Source organism: Cottoperca gobio, chromosome 13 (genome assembly GCF_900634415.1).
Source record: "Cottoperca gobio chromosome 13, fCotGob3.1, whole genome shotgun sequence".
NCBI classification, from domain to species: domain Eukaryota; kingdom Metazoa; phylum Chordata; class Actinopteri; order Perciformes; family Bovichtidae; genus Cottoperca; species Cottoperca gobio.
In genome coordinates, this window is record NC_041367.1 from 18,561,229 (window position 1) to 18,582,273 (window position 21,045).

Below are 21,045 nucleotides of genomic sequence, written 5' to 3' on the forward strand. Positions count from 1 at the left end.
GCTAGACTTTCTCCCAACTACAAACAAATCTTTATGATAATATAAGTATAAGAAATAAGGAGTTGTTTAAAATAAAGAAATAGTATTATTAGAAAGGATCATTTATTCATTAAATTCACCCTAAAACAATGTTTTTGCTGTGGCTGCTAGACCCCCAGTTCATCTTTTTATTTATTATTTCTTAACAAATAAAGGACCACACAGACCGGTAATGCAGTATATCCTATTATTGAAATATGAACCTGAAAAAGTTGGAGATTACAGCTTTATTTTAGCATAGGTTGCTAGGTGACCAGGCTGGCCTGAAGAAATTGGCAGCATCATGGTTTTATCTTTGCCCAATGCACAGTGCAAAACTGGCAACACAGCCAAAGTATCAACATCTGCGCTCCCTACATCGCAACACTCGGTGTGTGTTGCTGTGAGATGAACTCCAAGAGCCAAACAGACGACATCCTGGAGGCAGATGTCTGTATGGGTCCAAAGAATGTTTCCTCAAGCTAATTGCTTAGGAATTCCGGTGCACAGCTCACCGTTCCATCACTCAAATATGAAATGTTTCGCCTTCTGATGTAATATAAATGGAAATGCTCACCCCTACCAAGTGCATATTGACTAAAATTCAACAGAATTATTTTTGAGTGTAAGAAAAATGGGGATCAAACAGCGTTTGGCAGCCTTTTAATCCCTCAAATTTAACTGCACAGCGGTGCGGAGAGGAAATGCATTGTTCCAACATCGGTTATATTAATCTCACATTTATTACGTTGATAACTTCATTGTTCAAGGACGACTTTGATTTCTTTCATTCACTTTTGTTTCTTTTCATTGTGCAATGTGCAGGTCTGACAAATGTTTCATGAAGGTTTTGTGTGTGCTATTCCAAAATTAATTAATTCCTTCATGTCGTGAAAGGTGTCTAGAGCCTCACCTTAAAAACCCTTTAAAGGCACTTCGCTGTCAGCGGCGTCAAACTTTGCATTGTGATTATGACAGATCAATTAGGAACACTCTGTGGTGAAAGTTTAAAACCAGCTGAAGGAAAACTATATGAGCACTTTGCACTCTCCCCCCACCACCTTTCTGATACGCTGCTTCTGTTATGCTGCAGAAAACCTTATAGCTGCATCTTGAAATTCAGAGTGAGAACCTCAAACTCGTGGATTAGCCCCCAACTAGTGTGCTGAACGGAAAAAAAAATAAAACATCTTCTGAAGGCAGCTGTCAGTTCTCGTGTCGTTATGAGATATGTATTGTATATATAAAGTGGAATAGGATTGGTTCCATCATCTTTAACCTTCTTTTATTATGTGCTCTGCTCTCTTTCCGGAATCATTTTTTATTATCACTATAGGGTTAACATCGTTCCCTGTTAGATAGTTAGACATGTATACAAAATAATTTACAATAACCCCTTCATTATGAAATCCAACATGATTCAAACTCTTGTTCTATATCTTGTAATGTACAATATTTGTTATGATGTTGAAATGGTTAATATGTTAATGTTTTGTTTTTTTCTCTTGTAAAAAGGAAGCAAGATATTATCTCTCATGTAACATATAAAGGTGGTTTCAAGGAGCTTCATCTATGTATTGACAACCTGTGTTTGCTAAACTGTAATTAATCCGCAGCGTATCTGTTTTATAATCACATGTGTCCTTCATGTATGAATTCAATTCCCTGCAGTTTCCCCTTCAGTGGCTGTGTAGCACAGCAAGCTCCTGCAGCTGTATATTTCTGCTCCACTATTTCATAAGTTTGCATCATACCTTTTGTGTGATATGGAAGGGATTAATTTGACAAAATAACTTTGATGACCATGTGGAGTTCAGCGGAGCGACTAAAGTTCAAACTGTTGTCAAGCTTGTCAGATTTCCCATCTTGTTTCTGCTCATTACCTCTGGAAAACCAAATATGAGCAAATGAAGTCAAGACATAACATTCGGCTGCTGAAATGTTGCAGCTCTGAACTAATGCGTATGCAACCACGGTAGCAGTTTAACGATGGCCGATAATTTCAAAGTTAACCTGGGTGAGGGGTTGTGGAGCCTGCTTTGGACTCTTGGAGCTCATTATGAATCTTGCTGAGCTCTCTGTGTTTCCTGTAGGTGGTTCATCTCGACAAGGATGAAGAAATGCAGAAGCTTCCACTTCAGCCTCCTTATTACGACATGGCGCCCTCTGAGTCGACCCCCTTCACTGATAAACTGGTGAGTAGTCCTATGAGCGTGTTCAAAAGGAGCTTCTCTATGAAGTGTGCATCGACAGCCGCTGCCGCTTGCGGCCAGTAGTGATTGCTGGTGCAGCTTTATATTTGAGAACAGATTGATAAATGAAATGCAACGCTGTGGTGCTTCTTGAATGTCACGAGGACCTTTAACGTAGCTGCTTCCAGCGGGTGCTCTGACCAAGTTCCATATGTCATCTTTCATATCTGCACTACTCCCCTTCGTCTATCTAAACCTGGGCCAGCCGACGTCCTCTCTCCATGTGTGTGTGTGTGTGTGTGTGTGGACTCTTCCACATTCGGACCCCAACACTCATCAGCTGCTCTGCCCTCTGACTCCCCTCCCCTCCACTTCCTCTAATCTCTCGTAATTACTTGTGTGTTTGCATGGCAACCGTGTGCAGATGAATTGCAGTACGATGCTCGACAGTATATTATTCCCCCCCCCGAGTGTTAACTGTTGACTATGAAGTGTTTGCTTTCTTGTATCAGATGCCTCCCTCAGTGGCACAGATGCTTTAGTGCTTTCAGGGGGGGGGGGGGGGAAGTTGACTGAGTTAAATAAAATAAAATATTTTGGACTTTTAGACAATGTATTTGCATGCGTAAGCCTGTGTGTTGTTGTGTCAACGCTAGCTGGAGCAGCTATATCATACAGGTGTCAAACAGGAACAATCTTCTTTCAGTTCGTATCACCACCTGCAATGTGAAGGTAAGTAGTGTCATGTTGCATGAAACAAACAAACACCTGCTGTTGGTGTAGATGTGCAAAGAGCAGCTTCCAGAGCGCTAATGTGCAGAAATTGAAGACCGTACCATGTGGGTGTTAATCTGGATTAAAGCATTTGCTATCAACACCTTGTACCCTCTGATTCCACTGTGAAATCTCTTGATCATGTCAGTGACAGTAATGTCTCTTTTAGTTATCAGTTTGATTAGATTTATCAAATAAACGTAACATTTCTAAAAAGCGCATTTACAACCGTTTCAAAAGTTACAATCATGAGTTCAAGACCTTCCTTGTTTTCTTTATTGTCAACAAATCCTGTGAAACAACAACAAACACCAATAAAGTGATTGGACTAACAAGTATTTTCTGTGTATCCAAAGCCCAATATAGTTCATGTCTCGGTATCATAGAGCTCCATTGTTACTATTAAAACACACCAGTGAGCTACACTGTGGCACTGGGTGACATGTTCCTTTTATTACCATGACCGTGATTAAGTCAGTCCCAAATAGTCCAAATACTTCCTGCTGCCATGAACACTCACTAGACAGGCTGTTCTTTATGAGAACAGCATAAAGAGTGAGTATAGAGAGTTCATGCAGGGAGGGGGAGGAGTGGTTTGGTGGGTCCAAAAACACCAGACTTTCTCCCCGTAGACCATTTGAGTCCAGTGTGAATCCAGAATGTATTTATTTGTCATGTAACTTCCCTACTTCCGTAGTTATTTTAACCCAAACCACGATCTCTTCCTAAACGTAACCAAGTTGTTTTCTGTAAAGACGCACATTTATTTTGTTGCTGGACGTTCATAGGAGAACGCAAAAAAAAGGGAGGAAAGAATATCATACTGATCCGCTGTGTGAGAACACGTTGCACTAACGCACCAAATGTGTTTTCATCCAACGCTGGTAATTTCCCCTGAGAAATTCACTATTTGTCCCTCTTTCAGTAATATCAGATAAACAACTACAGTGTCTTTAAACTTGATCTGTGTGACCTTTTGTAAAGATGTTTGTCCTCAGTAGGAACCACTGGGTTCATAGATGAAAGCCACAGTCAGAGAGTATTAAGAGAGAGACTAAGACATTGTTAGATTTGGTCTTTTCATTGGATTTGTTGAAAATAACAAATCAAGCACTCAGAGAAATAAACCAACTATTGAGTTCAATAGTTTGTAATTCACTTAAAAGGCAGCCTGGCCACTCAGGCTTTTAAGTTGAATTAACTTGCTTTTGTTACAGTGTTTGATTGACATCACAGTAAATAATGTTTTATATTTATCTGGATTGCTGGTCTGTTGAATAACTGGCTTGATGCTGTCTGCTGTGTTTATTCAAAGTTACTTTTCTTTAGTATGAAACTGATGAACACATCTCTGGCTAAACTTCCTCTGAAACATCACCTACATTTTCCATAACTGTGCTTTACAGATGCTCTTATTTACCTACATGTTTTGTGTTTTCATATTTTAGCCTGTCAGCCAAGCTTTTACAATAATACTTCTTTGCATTTATGGTTTGCTTTTTAAATGGCTCCTTGTGTCAAACACATTTTTTTTGTGATAACTCAATTACTATCACTATTTCCTCCAGACAAATTGATTTAGATTTCCTGCATAGTAATTCAAGGATATTAAACTATCATCTCCAACTCTATACACAACGGAACCAGATGTTTAATTCTGATAATCCTTGGAGTTGGACACAGACTGGGTACTTCTTTTAAGATTTATTTCCTATCTCTTTCCTATCTAACATTTCACTTAAATTGAAGTTTAGGGGCTGCTCTCAAGATGAACAGGGTATCAGTGAGCTTTTCGAAACACTATTTGTGAGAGACATGCATTGACTGCTGAGCATCGAGTGTTACTAATGATGATTCTCTAGGGGCAAAACACTATCTGCCAATTTTGAATGCGATGTGGCTGTAATTTTCCCCCTGATTGCACTCTGGTCATGACAAATATTCTTGATATTTAAATATCCAGCGAGCACAGGGTGTGAGTGGTCGGGGAATATGGGCCGGTGGAGAGATTGCATAGTAGATTTAAATTATTAACGTGAAATTCTGTAAAAGCTTGAATCATTTCTATGTAATTCTTTCTCAGATGGAAATAAGGTACACTGATGCAATGCAGGGGTGACAACAGGTATCATCCCATTGCATCTCCTCCCTCACACCCCCTCACCTTCTGTCCTGAGAGGTTGTTTAGGCAGATACAGGACAGCTGACATCTCTGCTTTGCATGTACTCAGACACGCATCTCCCAATGTCTTGCTCCATGATCACCAGGAACAAGCAGAAAGACTAAAAGTCGAAAACATTACAATTGAAAATGTTGCCGGTTGAATTGGGAGATGTGTCTGTTATAGTTTGATTCCTGCCATCATCTGTAATTCTAGGTTGTTGGTTATACAAACATCAGTGCAGTCTGACTCCCATTTGTCCCCCTCTGTGCTGAGAGTACCGCTTTGTTTTGCTTTACATAAAATGACATGTCAGTCCATCGCCACGTTAACATCCATCTTTAGTCGGTGTAATACACACATTTTCACTTCTCTTGTTGTTAGAAAGGCACAATACCTGTCAGGCGATAGACTATCAGTCGATGATGTGAAATTTATATTATTTATTATTCAAATAATGAAATAATAGCAGATATATTATCGGCCGATAATGCAAAGGTAGGATACAGTAGGTAGAGGTACGCAGCTTTGAAGTAGGTTTCAATCAGCCAATAAACAGAAGAGAAGAAGAAGAAGAAGAAGAAGAAGAAGAAGAAGAAGAAGAAGAAGAAGAAGAAGAAGAAGAAGAAGAAGAAGAAGAAGAAGAAGAAGAAGAAGAAGAAGAAGAAGAAGAAGAAGAAGAAGAAGAAGAAGAAGAGCAACAATAACAAATACATTACCAGAAAAAAAGTAATGAACATTTGAAGAGTCAGAACTGTTCTTTGATTTTGTTGCATTAATAATAGTGATGTCAGATTTGGTTGGAATATTAAATCCTTCATCATCCTTTGCTCACTGCTCCTCAGCCTTTCATACCATAAGATGTGCATAAAATACAGATTATGAACTTAAAAATACAAAACTCTGTATCTGTTATCTTATCAGTGTCGGCCATGACATGAGAAGGCAGCAATTATCGGTGTTAGTTCTTTTATCCAAACATTCCCTGTTACTACACTAAATACTTTACAATGTATTTTATATGTTTGTCTTGTCAGTGAGAGTCTATTTTTTGACGCAGTGCATTTGAGTCTCTTTTTTTAGAGCAGAAAACAACAATCCAAGAATTATTTTTGGAATTGGATAAACAGTGCTGAATGCTGTCATTGTCATTTATTGATTAACCCATTAGAGTCATTAACTCAATCATCCACATGGACAATTGCTCATCGAGTCAATCAGTCGGCCAATAATTGGAGTTTGTGCTCAGTGGTCAGATGCTGGTTGAATGAAGGACTTTGTCTGAGTTTACATGCACGATGATATTTCAGTTTTAAAGCAACATTTCCAGCTACTCCATCAGTGTGCTCTGGGGTTTTGTAAATACCTCCATGTGCAGCTCAATAACTGGGGTTACAGCCAGGACACATAAATTATTGTCTTCATAGTTTAGTTTTTCAGAAAGATTGTGTGGGCATGCGTTAACCATAATCTAAGCATTAGTTGCAACATGTGCGTTTGTTTTGTTTGGTTCCAGCGATTGTTTTTGTTTAAATCAGGTTTCATGCCCATCAACTCTGAGAATTGCGTAATATTTAGAAAATCGCACACGAGCAAAAATCTGAAATAAACACATTGTTACTGAATAGAAACCTCTCTCTGTTGCGAACGCAAACACTTTCATTAAGCTTTTTTCTGAATCTAAATTATAGAACAATGTCATTATATGCATGTAAACAAAGTCTGAATCCTTCCTCATCTCTAACCATTTATTTATTTATTCATATTTTGATTTCAGTCTGACTATTTTGTTTTTCTGTGCAACATCTCCATCTTTTCATCAGCTTGTCACATCCAGGCTTAATCTGACATTTTATTTATGTGTTCCATGATTCCACATTTGCCTTCCTCTCTAACACCGCTGCTCACTGACTCAAAATGTCCCCATGGCCGTCAGATCTTCACTCTTTATTTTTTCTCATCTGTCTGTCTGCCACTCTCTCTCTATCTCTGTCAGTCTGTCAATCTGCCTTTCTCACTCTTTCTCATATTTTTGGCTGCCTCACTCCTCACACGCCTTTCGCCTCTCTTGTCTCCAGAACTCTGGCCACAAGGACTGCGATGTCCAGTATGCGGAGCTGGATACTACAGCTTTGGCCTCTTCTCCCAGCCCACGAAGCTCTGCTCACACTGGCCCTGGGGACCTTGTCGAGTATGCAACCATCCAGCCTAGCTCACACTAGCGCATGCCATTATAGGCCTTTCCCCTCAGACTTTGGCCTCAAGGTACACAGACTGATGCACTCCTTCCCTTCGTTCATCCCCCTCTCACATGCACTGACCTCCCTTTATATGCTCCACATGGTTGCCTTGTCTACCTTCCTCTTGAGTCCCGGCCGTCATTTGATTTCCCCCTCGCAGCTTTGCAGAGAGTTTGATTGCGGTGGAGATATTTTCAGGCTATTATTTGTACAGAATATAACACTCGTGGCAGAGACGTGCAGAGACACAATGAAATCTAAATCTAGCCTGCCCATTATCGGGAGCAATCATAAGATCAGCCATTTAATTACATTTATTATATTTATTATATTGAGAAAATGTCATGTAAAATATGACTCACTGGAAAACAATATTTGAAACATTTATTTTTTCACACTTCATCTTTTCGTCTTGCCGTCGTGTGCATGAATCCTGATGGTATAGAAATGTAGGGATAGTCTCTGCCATGTGAACAGTTCCTCCTAATATCCACAGTGTGGGCGATTGAGCCGCATGAGTCTTTTGCATGAACATCTTCAAAGAATGTGCTTTCACATTTAACGTAGTGTTTCAAAATGTTTTTAACTTATGGTAATTGTCAACAACAATGAGGGTGGAAAAATATTGGAGGTATCATGTAAAATATTTTTTTTCTGAAGAGTCACAAACAACATGTGTTTCTCAAGTGATTAAGCCACACTTGAAACGTCTGATTGGTAGCAAGCTCTCATCTCCAAGATGCTGCTCTAATATCCCATCTGAACCCCACAGCAGCCAAATCCTCCCATCACACACAAGTACAGGTCATTATAGACGCACAGAAAAGTGCGATATGATGGCCCACAAATTACCTTGTTGCTAGACTGGTTGGGCTGGTTTCTATGGCAATCCCTAAAGGGTGGTAATTTTTCTTTAAGCTATTGTTGAGACATGTTGAAATGTGTTATTGAAATATTGAAGCAGCAGTTCTCTTCTAGCTGGTGTAACATCTCCAGGCAGCAAGAATTTAAAGCTACATAAGGTATTCACTCGTTGTCGGCTCCATATAACAAGAGATGCTGTTTGAATTTTGACCAGCCGAGTAACCAGAAATAATGTCAGTAAACATGTTTGTCCACCCTGCAACTCTGTGATGCTTTACACCAAGAGAAGCTAAAGAGACAATGAAGCATTGAGTCCAGCTCTCTCTGGACAAATAGCCATGGTTGCCAGGAGACAGTTTGTATCCTCCCTTTAATTATTGGCTTTGTGATGATTAGTTTACCCAATGTAACAACAATGATAAATAAGCAATTCCTCAATGTACCATTATCGACTTATACATAGCAGTCGGTTAAATTAAAGATTCTTTGGCTTGCATGATGAATAATTATGACATCTGTTGTCGTCAACGAGCTCCTCTGTCAGTTGTTCGACACGTAAACACGACAATAAAACAAAAGAACAACACAGAAAATTCATTTCAGTCAGCCAACTCACAATAATGAGTTAACTCAATACAGAGTATTTACAGTTCACTTCCTCGTTCCCTGCAATGACGGGAGTGATTGTGGAGTGACAACAATAAACGTTCCCCACAAGTCTCCTAGAAATTACATTTGTGTATATATAGTGCTAATTTGTTTTTCCACTTACGTTGGGATAAAAAAAAAAACGTGCTACATACAGAAGTTGTAGTGTGGAGATCCGGATGGATGGCAGGCGTACAAAGTGGTCAGGTTTCAACAAAATCAAGTTACGGTTGGGGAAAGATTGTGCTTTTGGTTAAGATTAAGTTAATTAAGTAAACACATCATGTCTCATGCTTCAAGTCACCGTTGAATGTTGCTTTATTTAACCAAGATCACGATCTTTCCCAGTGCTGCTAGTGCCTAATTATAACAATTTTAAAATGTGTTATCCTTAGTTTCTACGAGCGGAAACTGCAGGGATAACCAAGGGAATACGTTGAGATATGTTCCGTATTATATCAACTAACAACATATCGTCATTATGTTAATAGCAAACAGAATTAGGTTTAGTTTGAAACGTACTCACTGTATTTCTATGAGACAGGGTTGGTCAACGCGTGCATAGTGTACACCTCGCACAGCAGCGAGTTACTAGTCTTTATTGTCATAAGACCAATAAGCAGCCAGTTCTCAGGCTCCCTCCAACAATGCTCATTCAATATGAATAAAAAGCCAAAATGAGAAGGCAAAAAAGTTCAGAACTCAAATAAAAAACTAAAACACTGTATAGCAATATTATTACTGTATTGTTCAGCAAGGAGACAATCATGTATGTCAGTGTGCTGTACTGTAACAGGGAAATAGCTCTTAGACTTCCTTTCATATTGCTTATTTTTATTATTAGTAGTGATTATTTGTATAGATTTATTTAGGCTTCCATAGGAGTCAATCGAAGTATTTCAGATTGTGACTAATGCATAGACAGAGTGGAGAGCAATGATCTGGTCCTGATACAACCTTCACTCCGCCATGCAAATGAGCAGATTTAAATAGTCCTGCAAACATCGCTTTAATACAAAACCATGGCCACATTCAGTCCATATTAACATCCCAGACTTATCTCTGCTATTAAATCTTTGGCAGCTGCATGTTGGAGGAAGCTCCTCAAAGTCTCCCAAAAATATCCATAGTAAAACATAATTCATTCTGGCTTTGGGTCTTAAAAGATTTCCATTACAATACCTTCATTTTTCTTGAAACAGTAGATATTATCTTTAGTGGAGCGAAGAAGAGCCTCATTTCAAAATATCATTATGTGTTAAGGACATCATTGAAACAGGTAAAAGTGAATTAGAACAAGAGATATTATCTATATGACCGTTTTAAGTATATTCAAATATTTTGAGTTAAAATCGTGATGTAATAATTTCTTTCAAAAAATATGCAAGGCATTCACTTCTCTAATACAGTGGACGTGTACATCTAATTAACATTTCTTTACTAACAATTACAGTATGCAATTGTGTACTGTAAATAAAACAGATACCTGATATCTAAACATGTTCTAAGATTACACATTAGTTCTGAGAACAATTAATGAATTTTCATTCAGTTGTTATGTCATCGTTCACAGCTGTTCAGTCAGCAGCGCTGTGATGGATGGTATACTGTAGCAGCACAAGAGCTCCAACAGGGAATTGCCTGTAGACATTGGCTGTTTGTAAAAAGGCATTAAGCCTCGTCTTCACTGGCTCCACTCACAACGTTACACCATTCAAGAAGATCTTTGTTTGCTCAGCCAACAACTGAACTACTAGTTCATAACCAGGCTGACAAAATCCTCATTTTATTCTCTGATTTAATCTTTTATTCACCTTTTGGTCAATGACTTAAAGGTAATCTGTGAAATAAATCAGCCAACTGTTAATCACAGCTTGATTCTAGTTAAACAGCAACCTTTTGCTTTTACAAAGTTATTACATTATCAGATATGAAAAGTTATTTGGTCCATACTTCTCCAAGGTCAGCCTATCTATTTAACACACTGGTGCTTAAAAATGAGTTCAAGGTGAGCCAGATTTCATTTAGATTAACCTTCACTTTCACTTCAATTTATGCATGTGAGAATGTTCTCCTTCTTGTCCTCTTTTGCTTTATATTCGTACAAAGTCGAACATAAATCCCAATGCTTTTATTTCAGTGAGAAAGAGGAAGTCTGACCTGACCTAAACTGATCTAGAGTCAGCTCTGTTGCCGAACTTCAACATGGGGCCTTAACTGCCATCTTTGCCTGATTGATTTGGCACCTTGACCACTTACAATTGAGCAACAAAGAAGAAAAGCTGCAGGTTCTGTTGCATTAACGATAAAACAACGCAATCACACGCAACAAAGCACCTGCAGCCTTCTGTTGCATTTCCCATTTGAATAATTGTTGAATCCTCATAGAACAGTTTTGAAGCTGCTGTTGTTTCTGTTCCCGGTGTGTGAGCAGCTGGACAAGCTGAATGGACGTGTAGAAGCACAATTTGTCTCAGGTTTGATTCTTGATGTTTGCAGACTGTTGTTTGGCAGAATAAACATGACATCTGAAGACAGACAGAAGGGAGTAAACTGGTATCAAAGTGAAGTCATCCGTCTATTTTGGGCAGACCTTCCTCTTTTTACATTTGCACCTTTTTCATTTCCTGTTTCAGTTTGTGTTTATTATGTAGAAACAGGACTTGGATAGAACACAACATGCTGTCTTCTTTTATTGTTTTTAACACTTTTAGTTGTTTTTGAGCAGACGAGATGTGAACATGTGAGGAAAAGTGTCAAAATCAGTCAGGCTGAGATGGCCATTCATTTTCGAAACAGCTCCCCATTTGAAATACATTCATATTATCACTGAAAATTAGATCACATTATAACCATATGGAGTTTAACATTTTATTACATTAGTTTACTTTTTGACATGTCCTTGATATATCTGGCCCGATGTATATTGAGCGTCACAGGCATAAATCAACAGTCAATTACTTTCCAGCTACATGTTGGAATAAGTAACACACTACTGCATCAATAGTGATCAATGGTGCCATATAGCAGTCATCAGAAAGACAACAGCTTCCTAAAAATAGTGCAAAAAAGCCAAACCCAGTTTCTTTGGCAAAATAATGTTAAGAAGTCTGAATGTTCATAAAGCTAAAAGGCAACACAAGTGTACGGATAAAGCAGCAACAGTGACGTCCAGATACCACAAAACACGTCTGCCTACTGAGAGCTGGTTTCTTCAGTTGTACACCAAAGAAAGGGTCAGGGGTGAAGATGTAATGCAACATAGCTGAATAGATCTATCATATGTCAACATTACAGGTTTCTGTAAATGTGACATAATGAATTAATTGATAATTACATTATTACGCATAAATGAAGCCGCAGGGGATGCTGTGCAATGTCCTAAGAAAATACAAGATGTGCAAAAGAAGTGCACGTAACTTTAATTGCGATCATGAAATATGGGCACAGTCTCAGTTCATCTTGTAAAGGGAAAGCAACATTTTTGCTCCAGATGTTAGTGACTTTCTCCGCAGCAGACGTTGCATCTGTTTCTAGTGTTAAACAACAGGAAAACATTAGAGTGAGAGCTGTGAAGTTAACAGTCGATGTTTTCAATCATTGTCTGTCGTCACTTCAGTTCACATTCAGTGTCAGGGTATGAACCAGGCAGTGGCCGATAGTCGATGTGTTTCTCTGAACAGAGGGCTCACTCAGGGCTTTTCATTGTTCACTCTCCGTGCGAGATTATTTCCAACAATCTCTTGTTCTTACAATAATGTTGACATCCAGAAGGCCGGAGCACTCTTCTATCAGCCTCTCTAATTTTGTGACGTAGGCTGATAAGATTTGTATATTTTTACAAATGGTACATTAGTGCCTTGTGCTGCTTTTCCAATTTTTTAAGTCTAAATTCAAGGTAATGTTTTCTTTTTTTTTATGACTTTGTACAAATTAGATGTACCTTTCAAAGTAAGTAAGCTGTGTGTCTTCAGATTTCAGCCATTATTTTAAATCATCCAAGTCCTTGGCACACCGCCCAGAGTTTGATGATGAAACTGTGGAAATACATATTCAGCTTGACTTCTGCTGTACATCACCCTAAGGTGAAATAGTATACAGTCATAAAAAAAAGTTTTGTTGATTAACACAATCTTACAGGTCAAACTGAAGCAGTTGCCAATTGGCACACTAGCATACGGAGGCCTCCAATTTAAATGAAATCTGTGAAAAAATGCGGATTATTTTAATTTATTTTAGTGCAAGTAATAAAAGCAAATGACAAACAGGCTCAACTTTTCTTGAAGTTACAGACAGTATTGTAAGGCCAAGAACATAATTGGAGAAATGTAAAGCCCCGATGTGTAGGATTTGAAAAGGTCCAATGTTTATGCCCTAAGTGGTAGAAAGAACAAAGATGGCTGAAAGCAATGCTGAAATGTTTTAGTAATCTGACAGCTGGCGGCTGTTTGAGTTTTGATTTTTGTGAAACTACTGTACTTGGTGAGCTGCTCTCACATACACGTAAACCTGAGTGTGGGTGTGCTGTCAGTGAAGCACATATTTAGCTTGCAGCTGTTATAGAAATATGATTGTCAGACTGCGCTGTGGTGCTCCATGGAAATGTTTTCTTTTTTACTGGTCTGTTGGAAGAAGCCCACCTGATAATCCTAAACACGCATTGTGTCCACACAAGCTTGATAGATATATAGCATAAAATAATAACAGAGACACTGACATCATGTGATCAAAGTGTCTTATGAAGAGAACAGATAAGAAACCAACTTTCTGTGGAAAGTCAGTTAGTTGGATCTATGTATAGTGTCTATACATATTAATAATTCATTTATGTGGAGTTAAAATTGTGTTTCTGAAAGATCTCATACACTCTGGAAAACACAAATAATTTGCTTTCTTGTTAAGAGTTTGATTTAAAAAATAAAATATCATACAAAAGATTAGTAGCAGATTAGTTTATGTTAGCATAAGACTATTGAAAAAGAACAAAATCTGCACATTTTAAAAAGATCCACATAAGACCTGTATAACCACGAGCACTGTGTTTGTACGGATTATTTAAAAAAAGAGATTTAAAAAGACTAAATTAAATAGTGAGCTTTAAAATATATATGTTTTACTGTTAGAAGAGCTTGTCTTTGTGCTAAGCTAAACTGACCGGCTGCTGGCTCCAGCTTAATTTATAACAGACATAAATGTTGACAAGAAAGCAAATAAACATATCTCCCAAAATATCCAAATCTTTAAATAATTAAACCAGTTTTTATTTTTTAAATGACCAAACTTGACAGGCCTTAGTGGTTTTCAATGGTCTGAGTGGTTTAGTTCAAGCATTTCTCACAGGTAAGGTTGACTTTCTTTTACTTTCTTTTGTTAGTTTCAAGTTTAAATCCTAAATGTATTGAGACAAATTTATACGGAGGAAGAAATGCTGCTCAGTTATAATTTTGCTTAAAGTCTCCAAGGTCTTCTCAACAAGCAAAGAAATGTATAACCTGACAAAGTAGAAAGTTTTCTTCCGGTGCTTGAGCCGTCCTTGACCTGAAGCAAATAAGCTTTCCAGACACTTCTGTCTCCTGCATGTGTGTCAGGAGAGGTTTACTTGCATGTCTTCTGCTGTGAAAACACTAACTCACCTTCACACCGGATCACCGCTCACCCCTTGGTCTCCCTGAGATCCACTGTGCTTATTGTACCTCCATCCCTCACGATGTCACTTCAAATCAGAGCCTTTTCGTTGGGTATTGTTTCGATCTTTGTATCACACAAAGTGCATGTTGTTATGTCCCTGTTAATACAACTAAGGACAATTCATTTAAATGAAGATATTATTTCAGTTTGAACTTTATTTATAATTTACTATATGTGTTTTATGACGGCTTTATTATTAGTATACATGTAAACATCCACATTTTTATATTTTGTTTAGGACATGCAACAGTTTGTAGGCATATTTAAGTCTGTTTGTGGTTTTGTTGCCCCGTTGAAACATTTTCAGAGTTGGGATCATCGTTTTCGTAGATGTAGAGGTGCTTGAGGAATATTCGTAAGTTCCATTTTCACTCTCATCCATGTTTTTTTTTTTTTTTTTTTTGTCGCATGTCTGTTGTCATTACATAATCATGTATTAATCATAATTATTTTTCTTTGAAAACATCAAACCCATTCCAGGAATTTAAATTCTGAGTTCAGAGTTGATTAGGGCCTTGTGCCCACCAGGGACACACAACAAAGTAAAATGTCATTTATTATTTGTATGATTAATATTAGTGTTGTTGTTGTTGTTGTTATTTTTAATATTAATGTTAATATAATATTATTTTTTTCTTATTGTATTCTCATTATTGTGTTGTTCTTATTATTCATATTCTTACTCCTCTTATTTGTATTATTACTCTTACTCTTACTCTTATCATTATTCTTAGCATTAGTATTACTATTAGTATCATGTCCTATCTTCCCCTTTTTCAAAAAAGTTAAAATAAGGAAACTGCTGAAAAAACTATTGGATGCACCAGGCTAATTTATATTCTTGCAATGATGCTTTCTTTTGGAGGAGATCAGAAATGTAATTCTGGTCAGATTTGTTCCCAAACACTGAAATCAACACATAAACTGTTTATGGCTGAAAGCACTATATTTATGTTTGTGCAGATCAAGATAAGTGACCTTACATTGCCACAAAGATAATCTTTTTTCTTTCCTGCATTTTGTGGTGATTTCAATAGAATGAGCGAGTAGCATTGTGGGTAGCAGTGTCAATGCCAATGTAATAGCAAAATACAATTGTGTTGTTTGAAACTTGACTCTCCGCCCACCCAAAACACATGCTGGTGCAGTAGTAAAGGCAGTAAGTATTAATGAAGTCAAATGGAACCAGTACATGTCACCCACAAGTGGGATGTCTGCCTTTTATTTTACCAGAGGATTACATCTGTGTAGCAGTTTGAGTGTGATGTGAACTCACAAAGCCAAACGCAGTTTTGCATTCCTCATCCGGTGCCAGTACCTTGATTAAAAGCTTGCATAGCTCGCACCGAATGATGCAAAATAAATACCTGAAGTGCTGCACTTTTCTACGTACTTGTTGACTCTAGAAGTCACAGCTGGGTAACACTGATTCCAAGTTTACACAAGGGCATCAGCATGATAGCTGACATCCCGAAGACACGGTGTGCACAGCTCCATGTAAGATCTTAAAGCCATTATACACTTTCAAGTAACACTAGAAGCAATGTGCTTAATATGGATACATAAACAGTCAGACAATGGATGATTCAAACAACAGCAGAATAATGGCTGTGCTTAATTTTGATGGTGGCAGGAAAGAAAACAAATGTGAAAGAGCTTCTCACAAGTCTTGTTATTTAATATTCAATGAAGAAATGCTAATTACATGCAGGCATTACTTTGTGAAGTCATGGAAACAGCTTGAAACGGCACTGCAGCTATTTTACTTGTCACAAGGAGTGATACTAAGCTTGTAAAAACAGTTGTATGATGTCTTCTGTGGTTCTGGAGTTAGAGAAGGACCCCAATGATGTCATCAGGGTAATGTTGGACTGCGCCTGTGACTCACAATTATCAAAAAGACTACAGTATGTTATAAACTTGGCATGAGGGGATTGGAAAGACATGGGAATAAAAGATGGTATTGAGATGCATTTTGGGAATTGTAAGATCTGGTGTTTCTGGAGCATGATCCATATTAGCCACTAAAAGTCCGGACCTATGCGACATCGATTTTGACCATTCTTTTTTTTAATCTGTCTTCTGTAAATTCACCATAGTAAATGGCAAGTTGCTGAAGTGCCCCTTCAAATGCACACTGTTACAGTTATTGAGAGTTTTCATCATTGTAGAAATGTAAGTGTTACTAAACTGAATCATTTAAATATCATTGCTAAATAAGCACCTAAGTTCATTTTTTGTTCATCGTTTGATAATGTCAGTTGTTATAACATCCAGATGTAAATTCAGACTGAGTAGACTGAGTAGACTGAGTAGACTGATTTGACGCATGATAACTGCCACAATCCCCAAACATAACACCTCCGTTATTTTCTGAATCTGTACCCAACCCCCGCTCGCCACTGCAGAGCCACATTACCAAAGCTCCAGCTGGCCTAAACCAGTTTTCACCACCATCTGTATCTGCACCTTTCCTATCCATGAAAATAAGGCCCTCAGTCAGTGTAAAGAGTTGGTGGCCAGTTATGCACATATGGCATATTTAATACCACAGCTGGTCCTGTAATGTCTGGACTGCTACTTAACTATAAAAGCAAAATGTGTTATATAAATCCCACATTTTTTACAATCTGACAATTTATTGCAGATGTTACCACAATATTATTTGAAAAACTCAAAGCAGTATAAAAAAAAGCATCCAACCCTTTTGGCATCATGTTATCTCAGCATAGAGGATTATACATATGTATTAAATTAATTGGTAAATTTGAAGTTGTATATCGGTAATCAATAGGGAAACACACACAATAAGTGTGACATTGTTTCTGATGTCTGTATAGTAAACCACTCAGTTACCTCACTGTGTATACTCGCCGTTCTGCTGTGCACTGCAATGTACTGATGCGATGACGCTCCATTTCGGGTTCAGTCAGCCTTCCTCAGAGAAAAGAAACCCTGTGACCCTGCAGATTTGTCTTCTTCTTTTGTCTTCCTCCTCGCAGGACTCTGGGAGGCGTCCAGAAGAGCTGTTGAACCCGGCTGAATACATGAGCTACCAGCGTGTCTGCAACATGGAACCCTTCCCTGAGTCTCAGTCCGCTCCGGCCTGTCCTCCTGTTACTTTCTTGCCTCAGCACCCCTATGCGCAGCAACCACCCAACGAGCCCACGTACTCCAACACGAGCTTCCCCGCACCCGGCCCTCGAGCTCCGTTCACGTTCCCCAAGGAGCAATCCGTGTGACATGTCAAGTAACTCTTGGCTCTGCAAGAGGCAACATGATAGTGCCACAAACGCTTCATGGAAAACAAAGCTCTGCTGAACGGATGTGCATCCATTCCCACCTTGCTTCTGTTTGTTCTATAGGCTTAAAATAGAGGCCCCCTCTCCCCCTCCCCTCCCCCTCCCTCCCCCACTGAGCCATGATGAAAAGAACTTGTGACCCTGAATCCCCTGTGTATTGTGCACTGCTTGCTCCACTGAGGCTGTCTGTAGGACCCCGCTCACCTTGTGATATTAGCGTAGCCGACACAACTACCCTCGTCCACCACCCCTCACCCCTCACGAGTGCCCACTTATCCAGTCTGTCTTTTGATTGCTTCCTCCCCTTTTGAATATTTTTGCATTTTTGCCAACCGTCTAAACCGTGTACAGGATATGCCATTGTGTCACTCAAGATGTTAATTTTTTTCTTCTTTTATTATTATTTTTTTTTTTACATTTCCCACAGTGGTAGTGACCTTTTCTAGCAATGTGCTTCTTTTGTTTGTTTTCTCTTTGTCTGTCAATCATATGCTTGCTTCGTTGAAAGTGATATACTGTACTGTATGTGTGTTTGGGTGTATTCTGGTAAAAAAGAAATTAATGCAATTTGATTTGTAAAGCTAATTATCAATCTATAATGACATGGACTACCCCTTTAATGACAGTTAGCGTCAGGGTTATTACGTGAAGATGTGAATTGGCAGTCTCTAAACTGAATCCTTCATTACTTTTCATAATGGCTTCGCTGTTAGGGAGTTTGACTGGATATTTCGGAATATTAGAAGCAAATCCTCATTAGCTACAAAAAAAACTAAACAAAAGGCTTGAGATCCAACAGTATCTACTTTTTTCTATTTCTCCATGTTTTATTATCCATCCTTCCAGGATATTATTATTGTTATTATTATTATTATGAATATTATTATTTTATGAATATTATTATCTGACAGTAGTTGCCAAAGACATATAGTTTCATTTAGGTTTTTTGTCCATTTGCTTTCATGCCAGAGTTTACATTAAAACTAGCTTGTTTGATGGGAAATAATTGATTGGCAATGTGCTACACTTTCCCAGTTTACATCATCACTTGCCATATGCTGTATTTTCCATATCTGTATGTGAAAACTTGAGTTGCTCATGGAGGTTGGTCTGAGGTCCATTGCATTGTGGGTCCTTTGTGTTTGTGCGGAGTTATCAACCTACAGGAGTCGTTCTTTATGCAGGTGCAATAGGTGAAGACAATCACATACTTGGGTTGTCCTGGAAAAAAGAAACGGTACAAATAGTTCTACTCATACCGAAAGGGAACACTTTTTCAAGGACAGCCCACATGTTTAACATATTTAAATATCTTTTTGAATTTGATTTGTACTAATATAGCCTAAAGAGTTTCAAATCAGTCTAAGAAACACTGAAGAGAAAAGCTTGCTACTGTATTTTTTTATAGAATGCTTAGTTATATACGATAGCACTGAGTCCATTTTACACTGTGACTGTTCATTTCAAACCATACATAAGCTAATGTGCTTGATGAGCCAATTTCAGGATACTGCCTCATACACACGGGCCCTCTAGACACAGCAGATTTGCATAAACAAAGTTCACATTTTTTGCCATGTCAGATGTATGTTTAGAAAAAAAAATAAAGAAAAGAAAATACTTGTGTTTGTGCTCAATGTGGAAAAAATAATCCTTGAGTTGTTGAAGGTAATTTAGTGTTTACTCATATGGTGGTTAATTGGATAGAGTAAAACTTGTGAGACTTTCTTCTGTGCTCACCTTGTTGTCTTGCAATGGCTCGATATGTGTGCTAGCATTTAGTTTAAGCAGCGGCCTCTGGTTCAAACCGCTGAAGGAGTTTGATATTGCTGTACCTGCTGTGTGAAAAAACACTGAAACACTACTTTGTCTTTTTGTGACACATTTACTATTCACAAAATCCTTCCTTTTCATTATAAGTATTATTATTATATTATGTGTAAATGCTACTACTTGGTGCAAAGTATGTTTAAATGGCATTTACATGTATTCATTTTCACTGTCAAATCCTTGTTTTCAGTCACATTTGATTATTTTGAATGTCCTGAAGATAATTGCCATGTTTGTTTTCACCCTCGTTGTTTTGTGTTTTGTAAGACTGTAACATTTAGTTTTTATTTTTTTAAACATATATATAGACCTACAGCACATTTCTTTATTATTATTATTGTACATTTGTGGAAGGATGAAACCTGAATAAGTATTAGGGTTATGAGCTATTCTTGTTGCTAAATAATGAAACGATGTGAAACAATTTAACCTGTTTTTTTTTTTTATTTGAGTTATGTTTGATGTAAATATTAACAATGTATCTGATGTGTGAAAAAACAAACAAGTCATGCAGTTTAACATTAAACTTCACAAACTACCCATGTCATAGTTGTTGTAGTTCTATTGTCAACACAATAATGCACGTCTCATACTGTGTTTAAAGTGGAATTAATTCATCTCTTTTTAGGCCACTTGGGGGCAGCAGAACAAGCTAAAAACACAACAGTAAAATAACCCCTTATAAAATGATGTGGCTAACATGTTAGCCATTAGTTAACAGTTGCCTTTATATACATCCAGCAGACACAGAGCAGCAGTCGCTCCACATGATGAATGTAAGTACAATAATCTCTCTCCTTTTAGCTCTGTTTTTGGTCTCCACCAACACCAGAGGGAAATATTGGGATCTTTAGCTGCTAAATGCTCCCCTATGCTCACCAGCTAGTCGCTTGTTTCTTGGTCTGTCTGCCGTGTTATGGGTTTATCAGAGCTTTTCCTTCAAAGCTTATTGAGCTGGAGAAGCAAAACTATGAGCTACAATATGCAAAAGCAAACTCAGCAGCACTACACACTGTACGACTTTCAAAGACATCAGATTGTTGTACTGATAACATTAAAAGGACTGTCTTATAATTGGGTAACTTGAAGTTGTTGTGGTTTGCACATTACACGAGTATTCAATGACAGAGGGTCTCAAGGCGTTTCACTAGGAGGAACACCAGACAAAGTCTTTCTGCTCTTCAAACTACATTAAGTCAGCACAACACCCATGAAAAGTGAAAAGAAGCAAAACCCCGCACGAGACAGGCGTAGTTCATTACTATGGCTGATCCCTTTCATCTTAGACATACAGTACACTAGATATTTGATGTATTGTTAATATGAA

At 38.0% G+C, this 21,045-nt stretch overlaps 1 protein-coding gene across 1 annotated transcript in view; it reads left to right on the forward strand.

The window, feature by feature from the left end:
* Window positions 1–20,252, forward strand: part of nectin1b (nectin cell adhesion molecule 1b) — a 142,586-nt gene extending 122,334 nt beyond the window's left edge. Inside the window, exons 8-9 of the mRNA XM_029445967.1 lie at window positions 2,112–2,213; window positions 17,589–20,252. Coding sequence (XP_029301827.1) covers window positions 2,112–2,213; window positions 17,589–17,828 — 342 coding nt within the window. The 3' untranslated portion in view covers window positions 17,829–20,252. The remainder of the gene's footprint in view (window positions 1–2,111; window positions 2,214–17,588) is intronic.
* The last annotated feature ends 793 nt before the right edge of the window (window positions 20,253–21,045 follow it).